The following is a 17,575-nucleotide window of genomic DNA, read 5'->3' as shown; positions in this document are numbered from 1 at the left end:
CCACAGAGTGGGAGAAAATATTTGCCAGCTACACATCAGACAAAGGACTGATAACCAGAATATATAGGGAACTTAAAAAACTAAATTCTCCCAAAACTAACGAACCAATAAAGAAATGGGCAAGTGAACTAAACACAACTTTCTCAAAAGAAGAAATTCAAATGGCCAAAAAACACATGAAAAAATGCTCACCATCTCTAGCAATAAAGGAAATGCAAATTAAAACCACACTAAGATTCCACCTCACCCCTGTTAGAATAGCCATCATCAGCAACACCACCAACAGGTGTTGGCGAGGATGCGGGGAAAAAGGAACCCTCTTACACTGCTGGTGGGAATGTAAACTAGTACAACCACTCTGGAAAAAAATTTGGAGGCTACTTAAAAAGCTAAACATTGATCTATCATTTGATCCAGAATACCACTCTTGGGGATATACCCAAAAGACTGTGACACAGTTACTCCAGAGGCACCTGCACACCCATGTTTATTGCAGCACTATTCACAATAGCCAAGTTATGGAAACAGCCAAGATGCCCCACCACTGATGAATAGATTAAGAAAATGTGGTATCTATACACAATGGAATTTTATGCAGCCATGAAGAAGAACGAAATGTTATCATTCGCTGGTAAATGGATGGAATTGGAGAACAACATTCTGAGTGAGGTTAGCCTGGCCCAAAAGACCAAAAATCGTATGTTCTCCCTCATATGTGGACATTAGATCAAGGGCAAACACAACAAGGGGATTGGACTATGAGCACATGATAAAAGCGAGAGCACGCAAGGGAGGGGTGAGGATAGGTAAGATACCTAAAAAACTAGCTAGCATTTGTTGCCCTTAACACAGAGAAACTAAAGCAGATACCTTAAAAGCAACTGAGGCCAATAGGAAAAGGGGACCAGGAACTAGAGAAAAGGTTGGATCAAAAAGAATTAACCTAGAAGGTAACACCCACGCACAGGAAATCAATGTGAGTCAATGCCCTTTATAGCTATCCTTATCTCAACCAGCAAAAACCCTTGTTCCTTCCTATTATTGCTTATACTCTCTCTACAACAAAATTAGAAATAAGGGCGAAATAGTTTCTGCTGGGTATTGAGGGGGTGGGGGGGAGAGGGAGGGGGTGGAGTGGGTGGTAAGGGAGGGGATGGGGGCAGGGGGGAGAAATGACCCAAGCCTTGTATGCACATATGAATAATAAAATAAATAAATAAATAAATAAATAAAGCAACAGAGGCCAACAGGAGATCAGGAACTAGAGAAAAGGTCAGTTCAAGAAGAATCAACTTAGAACGTAACACATTTGTACATGGAAGCAATGCTAGGAATCTCCTTGTATAGCTATCCTTATCTCAACTAGCAAAAATGCTTTGTCCTTCTTATTATTTTTTATACTCTCTCTTCAACCAAATTAGAGATAAGAGCAGAACAGTTTCTGCCTGGAAGCGAGGGGATGGGGGGGAGAGGAAGGGGGTAGGGGGATGCGGGGGAATGACTCAAATATTGTATGTACATATGCATAAATGAAAATAAATAAATAAATAAATAATTCAAAATCAATTTAAAAAAAAGTAACTTTCTCAAAGTATATTCAAGACAAAATTCCTCCCATTCTATAGGATTCAGCCACTGGTCTCAAACTAATTCTGTTTTATAGTATACTCTTTGGGTCCACATCTAACTTTGATTTCAAAACATTTTTATCTTTCTCTTATAGCATTTTGAAAGAATTATATATGACCATCAAAGGTATTTTCTATTTATTTTTCTCAATTCTCCTGAGGATCAGAAATGAAAGCTCTCCAAACCCTGAATTGAGCTCTAATTTTAGAAAACATAACTCCAGCACACACAGCAAATATTACTGGCAAGGTTCATTTTCTGAAGATAGAATAACGATCTAGCTACATAACACAATACTGAAGTTTACTGTCAGTAGCATTATAATAACATGTTTCTGAGGAAAGAAACTAATAATCAAGGCAATGAATTTATAAACTTCTCGGGGTTATACCCTGTATTATATTTATGTCTTTCATACCAACTATCACAGTATCAAACACAAAGCTGCAGCAGAATCTTCAGATTAAAAGAGAAAAATGTGTGAAAACTTGTATATTACACAATTACTATATTAAAAGTATCTGACATTGGATGACTTAGAACTCTAAAGAGCTAATTTTACTTTTCAATTGGTCTCTGTGGTTATGCAAGAGATATAAAAAAAATACAAATTTTATGACCAGGCAGTAGTGGCTATAAATACATGGGAGGGGACTGCAAGACAGATGGAGAGTTAAAGGAAGGCTCTCAGGCTGGAGGTGTGGCTCAGTGATGGAGCAACTGCCTAGTATGTGCAAAGCCCTGAGTTCCATTCCCAGCATCACAAAAAAGAAATAAAAAACAAAGAAAGGGTCTCACAGAAGCAATAGACAATATATAAAAGTACTACCATGAGTAAGAAAACTCTAATATGGTGGAAGGTACAAAACAAAACAAAAAACACTTGTCCAGACATTGACAGTATTTATATAAATACCTGTATGGGATCTCAGTTTATGATCTGTGAGTGTCAAGTGTATTTTCTATGTAGTGAATAATAAAGCACCTGATGATAAGAATGTTCCTAGTTCACAAACCAATTGGGAAAATGCAGTGCGGGTGTCGGGGTGGGGGGATTACAAAGTAACAACAGATGAAAATATAATCAAATATCTTTCACCTCTCTTCTTTCTTTCTTTCCTTCCTTCCTTCCTTCCTTCCTTCCTTTCTTTTCAATGCTGGGGATCAACCTTCTTTACAGTTGTTTCATAGTTCACTTCTATTCATTACTTCATCCTAGCACAGGGCAAGGCTCAGTGAATATTTGTGTAATGACTTATTAGTACTAGCTACCATTTTTTGAGAATCTACTTGATCAGGACTGATATTAGATGGCTTATATGTACTTAAAATTCAGAAAAATTCAATAAGTTAGTATTACTATTAGCACTAAATGAAGGAACTGAGGTATCAGTAACTTGCTCAGGACATGAGCTGGTGGGTATGTCCTGTTGTGTTCAGATCCTGGGTCTGCTTGCTTTACACAACAACATATGGCCATAGAATAATGTGAACCCATGAACAGCAAGCAGTACTTTCAAAAATGCTAATAAAAGAAAAAACTACTAACATTTAATTTTATTTACAATGTCAAGGACACTTTTCTTTCTTTCTTTTTTTTTTTTTTTGAATCCAACTGTACATCAATTCTGAAGCATCTCACATGGGAAAAAATGTTATACTAATCTTAAACTGTAAGTAATGCAACAAAAATGATTTTCCAAAAACAAGCCTAACTAACTAAAGTATAAATAAATATAAACATTTCCCTGTGTGATGTTTTTCTACCATCTTAAAATCTCATCAGATTCAGATTTGCAGATCTATACTCACTGGACAGCAAGATTATTATGGTAAAACCACTCCACACAGAGCACAACTGTCTGAAATTACACTGAAGTCAAATGTATATCAAAAGGTGGCACACAGTAAAGAAGAACTCACTGCTATGTAATTTAATGAAAGCTACTGAGCATGGAGGGTACCAGTAGCCAAATTGAATTTTAAATGATTCCTACTAGGAGGCTATAATCAGGATAGCCACCAGTAGGGAAGTTGAGCTAAATGAACTGATTTTCTTCTACCACACAACCAAAATAGAATGCCATATTTATGCATGAGACCAAAGAAAACAAAACAACCTCCACTACCCAAAACAGGTTAAAGTACTCACTCTTCATCCTCCTCCCCATAAATGACAGCCTCCTTCTAGAAGGCAGTTAAAACTTAAAAGCATAAATTCACCACTGACACTTAACCTCACTAATGACAACCAGCTGCCAAACAGCATTGACTGTATTTTCATCCTAGCTTTCATATCCCTTTCTTTACCTCTTCCATTTCTTGGAGTCCAGGACTTCACTCAGTAGATCACTAAGAAGTCCAACCAAGGGAACTGCAATCCATTGAGACATTAGCCTTACTGGGGAACCTGGAAGGTAAGACAACCAGGGAAGACAAGGCAAAGCTGATCGTGTGATGCAGGCGGTGGGGAAAAGATTGAACTTCAGTGACCATGGGGCTACTGAGCTTAACCCCCAGCAATGGGAAAGCACTTTACAAAGTAGAAGTTTGATCAGCTGCCAAATATTCTGGAGCTCCCAGAATATCCTGGCCTGGCTTGTTTGTTTGTTTTATTGATTGATTTTTTTGTACTGGGGATACACTTCAACTACAAAAGTTCTTAAAATTTATCATAGTTGAATTCACCCCCTCCATCATTCTCCTTTATGCCCCTCTCCATTCCTGGAATAGTTTCAACAGGTCTCATTTTTCCACTTTCATACATGAGTACATAATAATTCCACCATATTCACCTCCTTCACCCTTTCCATATATCCTCCCTCTTCCCACTGCCACTATTCCCCAAACAGGGCCTGTTTTACCTTCCTTTTTTTTTTCAAAAAAAAGACATTTTTGTTTATTTCAGATACCTATACAGGGTGTTTCATTGTGGCATTTCCATGTATATATGTATTATAACCAATTTAATAGCAATATTAAAGATTCAGGAAAACTCAACCCAGGATCTACAGCTGAGTTTATCTAAGCCGCCCATATCCTGACCTAGCTCTACAGCCTACTCAGTGAGGTGCCACACAGGATCTTGGGGACATCTGTGAAGCCTTGCATCACACTCATCCATACAAGTTCTCATACTAGAGTTTAGGCCTCTTAAAGGCAGACAAGGTCACATTCAAGTCTAGCATCTGCCGTTCCGCAAAATAGCTTTTCAAAGAGCCCATGTTAGATCAAATGCCTGCAGGCAACAAATTATTACCTCCCACTCTCTCTCAGGCACTTTGCTAGGATCTAGAAATAGGACACTTCTCTCCTCAGGGAGCTTCAGCCAATCAGAGAAGAAAGATATTCTGCACCTAACTGAAAAAAACTAAGTAAGCAATCCCAAGCATACAAAATCCTGTGAAAGAAAAGTACAAGGTGCAAATTGCAACAAGTGTATTCCCTAACCAATTCCTAGAGACATATGTATTGATTAACTTACACATTTAAATGCCATAATGATTTATAATAACTTTCCAACAATTTACCTTTAATGAAAAAGTTTCATATATGAACAGGTTGGTACAGGATAAATAGTATCTCCCTTCTCAAACCTCTTCATCTCTTCATTGGCTTCTGGTCTCTGAACATCCTACCAAATCCTAACATGAATCTTTCTGGCCCCTGTCTTATCTCTCCAGCCTCTTTCTAACCCATCCTCCCTATTGTGTTCTGATCCAGAGTGCAGCTAAACCACTCTGCTCCCTCACCAGAGGGCCTTGACCCTGCTATCCTTCACCTGGCAGACTCTCTTGCCTTTGCATCATGTCCCTCAGTGCATCAGTTCTCAACTCAAATCTGACTTCCTCAGGATTACCTGCCTTTGGCACCCCAGCTGTGAGTTATATTGGTGCACCTTTGCTTCCTAACCTTTAGCATATGTATAATTTATGTATATGTATTTTGGGGGAGTACTTGATTAATACTGATCTTATTTGCTAGACTTAAATTCTAGGTGAAAAAGAACCATACCTTTCTGGTTAGCATTCTATCTCCAGTGCCTAGAACTGAACCTAACACATAGTAAAGAGTTAAAAAATAATTTTTCAAGAAATGAATAAAGAAAATCACCAACATACAGTAAATGTTTCTGTTTTTACATTAACTATGTACCAGGTAAATGTCCCTTAAGATTTAAAATTAATATTCCTCCTTAGAGTACCATTATGAGAATTAATTCTTAGAAGCTACCTGGAGTCTATAAAGAAATTATGCCTAAGAATTGTAATTCTCCCTTTAAATGGGTTAATACAACCACTAATAAGAAAAATGAAACAAAACAGCAAAAATGATGGTTCATCATATGCTAAATTATAGAAAATAATGACTCTCTCTCTGAGAGAGAGCAGAAGGTAATAATTTGCTGTCTGCTTTGGAAATGATCTAACATGGACTCTGAAAAGCTATTTTGCTGAGTGGCAGGTGCTAGACTTCAATGACTCCACTAGCTCCTTTCTAGACTTGAAGAGAACCTGGGAAAATCTTACATTACAATAAGAATATTATGAATGCAGTACAAGTACAATATAATACTACAAAAAATTGTGAGTACAAAGGAGGGGAGGAGAAGTAATATGGAGAGGTTGGGTTGTCATAGGGAACCAACCAGGAGTGAGAAAAGCTGTGCTGACTTTGACTGTGCCCTCATCCCTTCCCAGTCACATCTTGTTGGAAGGATGTGATTCTGAAAAGCACCAGTGCATCCTCTGTGTGCCCAATCCCAGCAGCATCATCTACTAAGATCTGTCACCCCCACGGAATATATGTTAGTATATTACTGAGAAGACAGTCTGGCTCATCTCATCTTAAGATAAGACTGGGGGACTGTGTTGTAATAGAACTCTGAAGTTTTGACAGAGAGATACAAAGAAACACCTCAGAGAGACATACCTCACTTGCTGCAAGTCTCACTAAGGAGTACCACACCACCCAAGTATTACATTTAATCACAGAATCATAATACTTTAGAGCTTAAAGACACATTGCTTTTTCCAAAAATTCAATATCACAAATATGTGGAAACTACATTACACTGGAGTGACAAAAAACACTTTTTGTTGATGTTGGTACTGGGGTTTTAATTCAGGGTCTCAGTGCTCTACTACTTGTGTCACACACTCACTCCTTTTGCTTTCAGTTTGTGTTTCAGATAGGGTCTCAGACTTTTGTCCAAGGCCTACATCAGATTGTGACCCTATCTCCATATCCTGAGTAGCTGGGATGCCCCACTGTGCCTCGCTACAAAAAATCTTTTTGTATTTCATGACTTGCAGTGCAATTAGCTGTTGGAACTTAACATGAACAAAAACTCATAGACAAAAATCAAGAGATCACTAGTTTATTTTCTTTACTTTAATACACAGCGGTAATATGACTAACATAAGCTACAACAGCAATGTATTAGGTCTCCAACTATATGATCAATTTAAACAGTTAAGACAGCAATTTCCAGTTATAAACATGTTACTAAGTAATATTCACTATTTCTTTACAAACAAAAAGGTCTAACTGAAAATGTCAAAATTATTTATGAAAATGAGATGTATACAATCAATCTTACATCTAATTATTATTCATATATTTATACACTTGGCATTTGCTGTATTTATACGAAGCCAGTGAGAAGTTCAATGACATGGAGTTGCTTTAACCATCATAAAAATACATCCTTGGAAGCCCCCAGGTATGTTGGGTAGTCAGTAACTCACACTTCTGTGCATACAAAGGTGCAAAGGATTCTCGAATCAGAGATAATCACATTGTAAAGTCATATAATAAGTTACATCGATTTAATGTGGTCACAATATTTATTGCTTTTAAAAATAACCTTCCGTAAGCAAAAACACAGCTGTTGGTTTTTTTTTTTAACTTGAGGGAAAAGAAAGGAAAAAAGAAAATGCTATTTTCTTATATAAAGAAATATGAAACTACTGAGCTATTCATTCTATTCATCTAAAAATATCAAGTGTGGCTGCAAAGCTTGTTGATTCCATCTCAGAAACACCTTCAAAATCCTTGTCTTTCTCTTCCCATAGTCTCATGGAGGTCTTTATCATCTCTGTGGCCAGAGAGAGGTGTCATAACTCTTAACTGCCCTTCCTGACTTTGGTTGTTCCCCCAAATCAACCTGTCTTCCTCTCAGTGCTACTTGGTTCCTAGATCAATTTTACCTCTAACTTTTGAAAAGCCTCAGTTTAGTTAAGTAAAGAATCGTTAGCATGGAAGACAAATAGAGCAGGGGCCTTCACATCCTATTCTCTTATTTTCATCCCTAGCCATCACCTCTCCATCTGATTTCCTATAGAAAATCTGTGGCCATTTTCTAAACTCATATCAGACTGTTTCACAATTCCTTGACTTTGAGGACTTGGCATTTTCCTGCCCCAAGGCCGAAGGAGTCTCCTGCTTTCCAGACTCAGTTCAGCAAGTAGCTGTGCTATAAAACCTTCACAGATAGCATGGTGGTCCTCACAGTGTACCTATAGCACTTCATTCAAACTTCAGTGGACTGTGGGCATTCCTAGACTAAACACCTGTGATTTTTGTGTATTCACAAAACAACAACAACAAAAGCTTATAATCCTCTATCTGACTGAGTTATGAATTTGAACGATGTGCCATGTTTCAGCCAGGCTCTACCCAGTGAAGCAGAAACCATCCAAGGTATTTCAAACATAGATAATTTAATATAAGAAATTGGCTGTACAGATGATAAGAGAGCTAAAAACCAAACAAGAATTGAAAAACAGACAATGAAAAGCTATTACTGTTCATAAGAATAGAGTGATACTGAGAAGAAAATGGCATTACTAGTAACTGGAGGATCTGGGCTGTCTGATTAGGGTAAAATCAGACAGACTACTGGGGGAATCAGCAGTTTTCCATGAGACCATGTAAAACAAGGGTTTCCAGGAGAAGAAACAGCTGCTGCTCATGACACTATCCAGGGAGGAACAAGAGAAAGGGGAACATCCTGGCTTCTCTCTGCTTCCCATCTCCCCAAAGTGCCTTCTTCTGGCCAAACCTACCCAGAGGACCATGTCAAAGTGCCTAAGAAATGTAGTCCCTTCTGATAATACACAACAAAGCAGAGGAAGGGCAGACTGGAAAGCAAGAGGCACACACTGTCTTAAGCTGGTAAGCCCCTGACTTGGCTGCTAAGTGAGCTTTACCAGCTGACTGTGGTCTACAGCAAAACATGGGAGTATGTGCTATACATGAGGAGTCCTTTGGATTGTAATTACACTTCATATGGTGATTTCCTCATAAGACTGCAATAGCATGGGACCCATATCCCAATTTCCATCCCAACAACTAACACATCATTTACATATAATAGGCTAATTAGCACCAATAAGTAAATGCCAATTACCACCAATCTCCTGAGTTTACAGCATACTTAACTTAGCTTTTCCCAGTGGTCATTCTCTTGCTATTAATTTAAAGAGATATTAATGCATATTACAGTAAATAGGATCCTGCCATTCCCAAGTTCATTTGTGAAACACAATGTTAAAGTTAAGCTGATTTTTTAAAGTGCTTATTTGAAGCTATTAAAATGTGCTTGGAGAAGTAAATGTAGTATTATGCTGCATCATTTCAATACAGATGACTACCAGGACCCTTTCTTTCAAGGGACTAATATTATGAAGGGATATCAGTTAAAGGCTCATTGTTTTAAATGTTCCATTAGCAGCATTATTTTATTTTGTCTTCAAAATGTTCCAATGAAATACAAAAGAATTGACATTATACTCTATAGATACTAGTGTCACTATTAAGTAACTAAAACTAAACAGTACATCAAATACTAATTCAACATGTAAAGTATCATTTGCAATTATAGTCACTATAAAACTAGAAGAAAAATATGCTATAACTCCTGATATATTAGAAGAAGTAAGACAATAAAAGCAGAGAATCACAGAATGGAATTTCATTTTTAATCCGATAATATTGTTATACATATTTTAATACATCAAAATATCAACTATTACCTGATTATAAAAAGTCTGAGATACACAAGGGTAAAGTATTTACTAAAGTAATAAGAGAGTCAGTTCTGGAACTTACAATATAATTTAAGCTTCATGAATTCTAAAACCAAGTCACTAACTGGAATGACATCTATCATATAAAGAAAATAAATCAAATCTCTCAATAATAAATCAGCAATATTGACCAAAACTTGTCAGTGCTGTGTCTAACCTATTGTCCTCTAAAAGTAACTATTCAAAAATCCCTGTGAAATCCTTAGACTCCTTTATTATGATCTGTCTAGAATTTTAAAAGTTCTATTTGTTTCTATCACAATACTTTATTGGTCCACATTGACCCTTCCTTTTTAAAGACAATAAGAAAGTCATTGGTTTTGTGATTTAAGAAATGTGTGTGCACCTGTAATCCTATTTACTCAGAAGACATAGAAGGAGGATCACAAATTCCAGGCCAGCCCTGGCAAAGTTAGCGAGACCCTGTCTCAAAAACAAAATACAAATAGAGTATGGCTCAAGTGCTAGAGCACTCACCTGGCATGCATGAAGCTCTGGGTTCAACCCCAGCACTACACACACACAAAAAGTGTCCTCTGGAAGTAATATTTATTATTAAAAAGACTTTTCACAATGGGCACTTATACAAAAAAAATTGTGAGCATGCAATCTGCTGTTGAATAATTTTTAAAAGACAGTATATTTGGGCACTCTAATGGCCTCTCTATTAGACATTGCACTATTAACATTAACCTATAATAAAATTTTGTTTGAAAAGTTGTTAGTTTTATGAACATCAGTGTTTCTACTGTACCAGAAGAATAAACTGAGGGCAAGGAGACAATAAAAGTATTCACCAATTTTAGTAGACTTATTATCCACGATGGTAAAAAATTCTGAGTTCTAAATATGATACAAGGTAGAATTTTAATTAACACTTTAATATTATGGTGGTAATACTCATCACTCAATCCATAACTAGTGGGATAACTTTGGATATCACTCTCTAAAATTTAGCATTCTGATCTGTAGAAAGAAGAATTAATTATACTTCACTGAGGTGAAATGAAAATTCCACCTATGAAATCTTATTTCTGATACAGGAGAATGGTAAATGAAAATAAACTTTATAAATATTGGATATATTATAGTATGTATTGAGAGAGAACTCCAGAGCAAGGAGACAAGAATAAGGAAATTGGAACCAGGATGTCCCCAACCAATACCAAACTTTAAGGGTGGAACCATTTTACAGCCCAATTAGAGAGGATTATATCAGATCATGACAAAACTAACTTTAAGTCCTGAAAGTGAACTATCTACCAGAAGTCATATTTTTCTAAAATATTGAATGGTTAGCTTAGAACAGGGTTTTCAAAATATGGCCTCAGAACCAGCAGCTTCAGCATTTCCTGGGAACATGTAATAAATGCAAATTAGTAGGTCCCCCACCAAACCTACTGAATCAGAAACTCTGAGATGGGCCCAGCACTTGGTATTTTAACAAGTCTTGCAGATTATGTTAAAGTTTGAAAACTCTGGATTAGAACTCAAGATATTTCATCTGGACCTTACATCATAGGTTAGAGCGAGGTGAATGAAACAAGAGTTTAGTAATGTACAGATATAATTTAAAGGGTAGTAAAAGAAGCCCTGCTTGCTCCTTTCACTGGCTTAAAAAGTTCTAGAATGTTTTTAAAATGAGACCAACTGCTTTCAGTTTAGACACTGTCACTGGAAAACCAGTATGTCCATTAGTACGCCAACACTTATTATTTACCTTATTAATAAGCTGTCACTTGACAGTAGATAGAAAGGAAAGCACACTGTGGAGTATCATGGAACGGGCCAGGCTTAAAGCAGAGCAAGAGAAAGGAGACTCACAGGCAGTCATCCTCAACCCAAAGGAATGAGAGACCAGCTCAGGTGAGACCTTCAGTGAGGAGACTGGAGAGGCAGTACACAAAGAATAGGAGGCTCAAAGACATCTCCAACATCATCACTGCTTCAGCAGCACTTCACTATGCATTAGCTGAGATGATCTCTTCTGGCTTCTTAGAACAGCATGCTGTGTAAACTGAAAAGGTAGTGGTTTGCTGCTGGTTAACATTCAGCACCCATTTGATACATACATATGACTCGAGTTCAAACTAAACAAGAAATAATGTAAAATTTGGGGCTCTCTTTGGTACCCCCTCAATATAGTACCAGCAATTTCTTAAGATGAAATCAACAAATTCAGATTTTGATATGTAGAAAAACAAACTGACAGACTTACAAAAAGATTTAATATATCTACGTTGTTGTTACTGTTTTTTTTTACAGAACATGTACATTGAACATCTTACTAATACATGTATCAAAAAGTTTGCTATTAATTTTTTTAATTCTGTTAAGGTCAGGGAGTTGGGGGTATAGCTCAGTGGCAGAGTATTTGTCTAACATGAGTGAGGCCTTGGGTTCAAGACTCAGCACTGCAAAAAATTTTTTTTTCTTTTAAAAATCCATGCACACACAAAAATTCTATTGAAGTCCTTGATGACTATGATAGTATTTGAAAGCACATAATTGTGTACTAAAATCTCTATCTTCTCAGAGCATCCTCACCATACCACATACATGTTAACCTTTTCATTATACATTTCACTTTTCAAAGTTTTTCTACATGCCTCTTTAAAAAAATCAATTAAATGTAAAACTCAATTCACAATGCTTTTTATTATGACACAAACATGACTTCTACCATGAGCTAGGTAGAATCAACATTCTTGTACAAGTTATCCCTGGAAAAGTAGTAATCCCTGATGCCTGAGGAATCCTACGACAAGAAGCAAATGTCCGCGTACAACAGCCCCAGTATATGCTTTGTATCAGTTCACAGGTGACATTTTAACCTCTAATCAAGCATGGCAAGACGAGTCAAAATCAAGGTTGACACTTTGTCCTTTAACTTGTTCCAAAAGTACTGTAGGGGTTTTACTGTCTGATGTTACACCATATGTGCAAACCCCAGATCCAGCAGGCAGGGTTAAGCAGGATGCCTCTGTATTTTGCCATTCTCCTGCTTCCTGTTGTTTTTGGAGCAACCCTCACTTTAGCTAAACATAACCCTTCTGGGAGAATCATTTTTAGTAAGAAAATCTGCCTCCTCACAGAGTTCACTAGACATTGATACTTTTCTGAAACACTTCAGTCTATGAGATTCACAGAACTCACTGGTTTACATTTTGTAAAGTCTTTATAAAACCCATCCATTTTATGAAAAATTTAATAAAATCCAGCTCCTTATCACAATTATGCAATGAATAACAGGAGAAATTCTTTCGGAAGGGTTTTGTTTTGTCATCTGGTCTTTCATTGCCCGATAGTGATGACTGACAGATTTTCAAAACATTTTCCATATTTGAAGTTTTTTTTTTAATTCTAAATTTACTATTATCTCTAGCAACAGGCTTATTTATTTACTTGTATTCTTAAGAGGTTAGAATTTTTTTTTAAGCCCTCTTAGGTTTTAAATCCAGAATTTTTTTTTTGCCTGATAAGAGAAATGCTTATGAGAAATGAGAGAAAACTGTTAGTAACAAATTATATCTTTAGCTTAATGTCAGTAACTCTCATCAAGCCAGAGTTCAGCAAAAGCATACACAAAGAAAAAGCATGGTTCTTTTAAAAATATATATATAACTTTCCCAATTGTCTGTCCCTTTGGGTTTTCTGTAAAGTAGAACATTTAGCTCTATATAATTCAAAAAAATCTATACACAGCTTAGATAGGGAACCATAAATCTCATGAGCCTCAGATTCACTTCCTGTTGCCTTCCTTCCTTATACGTTTAAAGATAATCAATAAAAACTGATTTCTCTTTGTAAGCATTTTCCTATTCTGCCAGACATAATAGCAGTCTCTGCCCCCAAAATGAAGAAAAAATGGAAAGTAATATTTACCATAAGAGGAGAAAATGCAACTGCCTAAGCATTTTTCTTGAGCCAAGTCAAACAACAGCAAACCCAGTTTATTCTTAAAGAAAAAAGTTTTTTAATATTCCTGATTAGCTCTACTCTAAAAATCTGTGTTATCAACAAGTTTTCAAATCCTGGGCTTTTATTTCCACTTTCAACAACAATCACTTCATGTTCCCTAATAGTTTTACTATATTTTTATGTAAATATACATATCACAGGCAAGATTTTTATCAGTAGTGAGTATTGAAGTAGTAAGGAGAGGACTGTCACTCCTCCTCCCCCAAAAGGCCTCCCAAAACAGACTAAAATGCAAAATCAAAGAGAAAACAACCAATTGAAAACAGTTAATTCAGGGTAAGGAAATAAAGGACTGCAAACAAATCTAACTCTTGTTTCAAACTACTCAACTTTTGTCACTTGAATTTTCAGCACGCTTACTTAAAATATGGCTTTTATTCTGAGTAACCTGAAATAATCCATTGGAGTTCTCTAATATTTACCAGCTATCTAAGAACTATTCATTTTAATGTCTTTTCTCCTGCATTCTTTACAAAAGACTGTAAGAAAACACTAAACCAAAGAGTCACATGAAGTTACAAACACATTTTATAACTTTTCCAGGTTTCCTATTTCCCTTCAGTCTGCACTATCTATAGAGGTTGTCATATTTCACCAGGGCAGATTGTAACTCAGGCAAGTTCAGCCAGTCAGGTTGAAGAATGGAGGGAAGCAAGGTGGAAAACATATAAAGTGCAATTAAAACCATATGACCAGAGATATTGAGGTAATACTTGCTGGAGAAAAGCCAAGTAAAAAATCAAGCCTTTTCTGGTGTTAGTGAAGCCATCCAGTCCATTTGGGACAAGTATGCCTCATTCCTTAAAAGCAGTATTTCTCTCTCTCTCTCTCTCTCTCTGTCTCTCTCTCTCTCTCTCTCTCTCTCTTTCTTTTTTATTAATCCCCAAACCAAAAGCACCCAGGGAAGTTAAGTCCTAATGTGGTAATTAGCCTTTAGCTATCATTGCAGCATAGTAAAGTTTATAGTTGTTAATATAAAACTGATCTCTTATTTAAGATAGTGGTATTTATTTAGACAGATAGTTTAATATTGGGCAATATTAACATCCCACCAAGGAATAGTAAAGCCTTGTGATAACAATGTTGAATTAAAAACTTTTTGCAATTTCCTATGAAACCTTTTTACCTCTTAAAAATCTGAGGTTCCAGTAAGGTAAAGCTAATTCAATTGCCTATGTTTGGACAGAGAGAACAAGAAGCCAAAAGCTATAAAGTCTCCCAGACATATTACAAACAAGCTAAATGTTACTGGGTCACATAGGTGGCACCTAGCAGATCAAGGATGTATGCTTATGGATGTATAGAAATAAAGAGTCTTCGAAGCTGTAAAGCAATTCTAGTAAAAACCTTTGACTTTGGTAGCCTATCACCAAAATCATTTCATATTTATTTCTCCTGTGCACCCCAAATGCCAATCATCTCAGTAGACCAATGAAACACACAATTTTTAATATATAGCTTTGGGATTCTGGTAAACAACTCAAGTTGAGCAAGTCACTTACCCCCCAGAAACTGGATTCCACCAGCCACTCTTCCCACTGTTCTGGAGATGAGCTCGGACACACAGCAGCCCATGAGGGCGGTGAGCGCCACCAGGAGAAGTAGACCACAACCCAGGCCGGTCACTATGGTGCAGATCCTCCATTCCGCGCTGGGGATGCCCTGGAAGGAGGCATAGCGCCCACATTCCTCCACCATCACCATCATCTGTCGACTCTCATCATGCACAGGATACGAGCATCTCCGGAAAGTACCAAAAGACACAGACTTGCCCAACTGAGATCCCCAGAGCCAATAAGGCATAAAGAACCCCACACAAGATGTGGCAGCACAAAGAAAGGAGAGCAAAGCCCAGATCACTCCGGTACAAGTCAGGCTGGATGCCATGTTTCATCAGACAGGGAATGTTCTGGGGATAGCAGGAGTAAATGTGAAGTCACTGGAAGCCCACAGGTAATCCACAGTTCTGTAAGCAGTGTGTGTCTACTAGCAAAAAGTATCTTCAGTCTTACTGGGCATCAACTTCCCATCCTCTGTAGTAAGGATGATAGTCCCTGATAAAACAGCAATAGGAAGTATTAAAAGTTAAATACTTTTAGAGAAGCAATAACACATACACAGTTGATCTACAATTTTCAGTTAAATATTCAAAGTTGCCTCAACACTTCAAAAAGTGGAAAAAAACTAACTTTCTCTGTAACTCAAGTTTTGTCAAACTAGCTAAATGCTTCTAAATTAACTCTGACAGCTATTTACTTAAAGAAATACATTACTTTTATTTGCTAAATCAGTGAGTTCATTTCAAACACATTAAAAGCAATGTAGCATTTTTACTGGCAGTCAACATAATTCAGGATTTTAAAATAAAATGACTTGGCTTTCAAGTTCACAATCACAGTTTGTAAGCAACATTTCTGGGTCCCTTTAAGAATGTGTTAAGACTCTACATGAGTCCAAACCAAAAAATTAAGATAATTGTTCACAGTTGTAGAGTACCATAAATTTAGCAAACATTGTGAAGTATGTAGGCACATACATTGGGCAGAACTATTATCAGACATTCCCAACACTGAATCAAGGCACACCCTGGAGAACTCCTTCAACCTTAATAATTACCTTCTAGTGTTAAAAAAAAAAAAAGGCTGTAGTGACTTATTCCACGTCTCTGTAATCACTCATTGGCTCCAATAATTTCATGCTGTTGAGCATTTCTCCTGCTGAACAAACTGTCTGGTCTGAAAGGTAACCCACACTTTTCACAACCTAGGTCAAATCCCCATCACTCAAACACTTCCAGGTGCATTTACTTCCATGCCGGCAGCTCCTGGCCCACTTCCCACAGTTTCCATAAAGAAATGAAGGTAGAAATACAGAGTCCATCCACCCTAGAGTTCCTAACTCCAGCTTTTAGGGTCCACAGCAATCCCTTGTCCCTATCTGTCTCCTCCCACACATCACCGCATCTCCAGTTCTGGTTACCACTCAAAGGGAACTCAGGCTACTTTAAAAATGTTTTGCCAACTGGGCTCAGTGGCAGAAGTTGGTCTGTCTGGGCCATTAGGTTGGCCAGGGGATACGCGTGGGAAGAGGAAGGCGCTCTTCCCCAGCTGGGGTGAAGCGCCCTTATCAAGACAAGCCCATATTCAGCTCCCTGCAATTGCCTCACCCACCCACCCCACCCATGGAGACACACAATAATCTCTCCATTCTAAAAAAGAGGGAGAAAGACATTTTTCAGCCGGTTCGGGAGGAGATAAGGATGGGAAGGCAGCACCCCCCGGAGGCAGACGCCGACATCAGACGCGGCGGGTTGGCAAAGCCCACAGATAGCCAAGCTCAGGAAGTCCGGAGCCGGAGCAGTACAACTCCAGCGTTCGGGGGAAGGGGCCGAGGGAAAGAAGCCGGATCGCCTACCCACCCCTGGAGATAGTCGATCGCTCTACTCACATGGCTGACGGGTGGTGGCCACCTTTTCTCCTGCGTCCCGGGCGCGCACACAACTTGCTGTCTTTCCGGGACGGGAATATCCGCGACACAGAAGACCGTCTTTCTCTTCTTCGCCGCTGTCCCCAACAGCCGCAGAGATCAGGGGCGACTCGGAAGAGCAAGGGCGGGCAGGAGCGGAGGGTCTGCAGAAGAGCGGTAGCGTGGATCGCGGTGGACACCCCACTGGCCGCGGGTCTCCGTCGGCAACCCGGCGGAGCGCTGTGGCCAAGCGCCCGGCGCCCGGATCGCAAGCAGATGAAGCGCTCTCCCTTTGGCAGGCGAGGCACGCACCGCCTCCTCCCCTCGGCTGCCCGGCCCTCCTCTTTCTCCTGTCCCCTCCCCTAGAGCCCCGCGGGACCCGGCGCAGACAGATCGAGGACGCTGCG

The 17,575-nt window shown here is 38.3% G+C and overlaps 1 protein-coding gene across 1 annotated transcript in view; it reads right to left on the bottom strand.

The window, feature by feature from the left end:
• Lhfpl6 (LHFPL tetraspan subfamily member 6) overlaps window positions 1-17,292 on the bottom strand; it is a 237,282-nt gene extending 219,990 nt beyond the window's left edge. Inside the window, exons 1-2 of the mRNA XM_020167602.2 lie at window positions 17,151-17,292; window positions 15,206-15,757 (exon numbers count right to left, since the gene is read on the bottom strand). Coding sequence (XP_020023191.2) covers window positions 15,206-15,590 — 385 coding nt within the window. The 5' untranslated portion in view covers window positions 15,591-15,757; window positions 17,151-17,292. The remainder of the gene's footprint in view (window positions 1-15,205; window positions 15,758-17,150) is intronic.
• Between the last annotated feature and the right edge of the window lie 283 nt (window positions 17,293-17,575).

Source organism: Castor canadensis, chromosome 10, assembly GCF_047511655.1.
Source record: "Castor canadensis chromosome 10, mCasCan1.hap1v2, whole genome shotgun sequence".
Classification (NCBI taxonomy): domain Eukaryota; kingdom Metazoa; phylum Chordata; class Mammalia; order Rodentia; family Castoridae; genus Castor; species Castor canadensis.
Note: the sequence above shows the minus strand (reverse complement) of the source record. Positions and strands in the feature narration are given on the sequence as shown.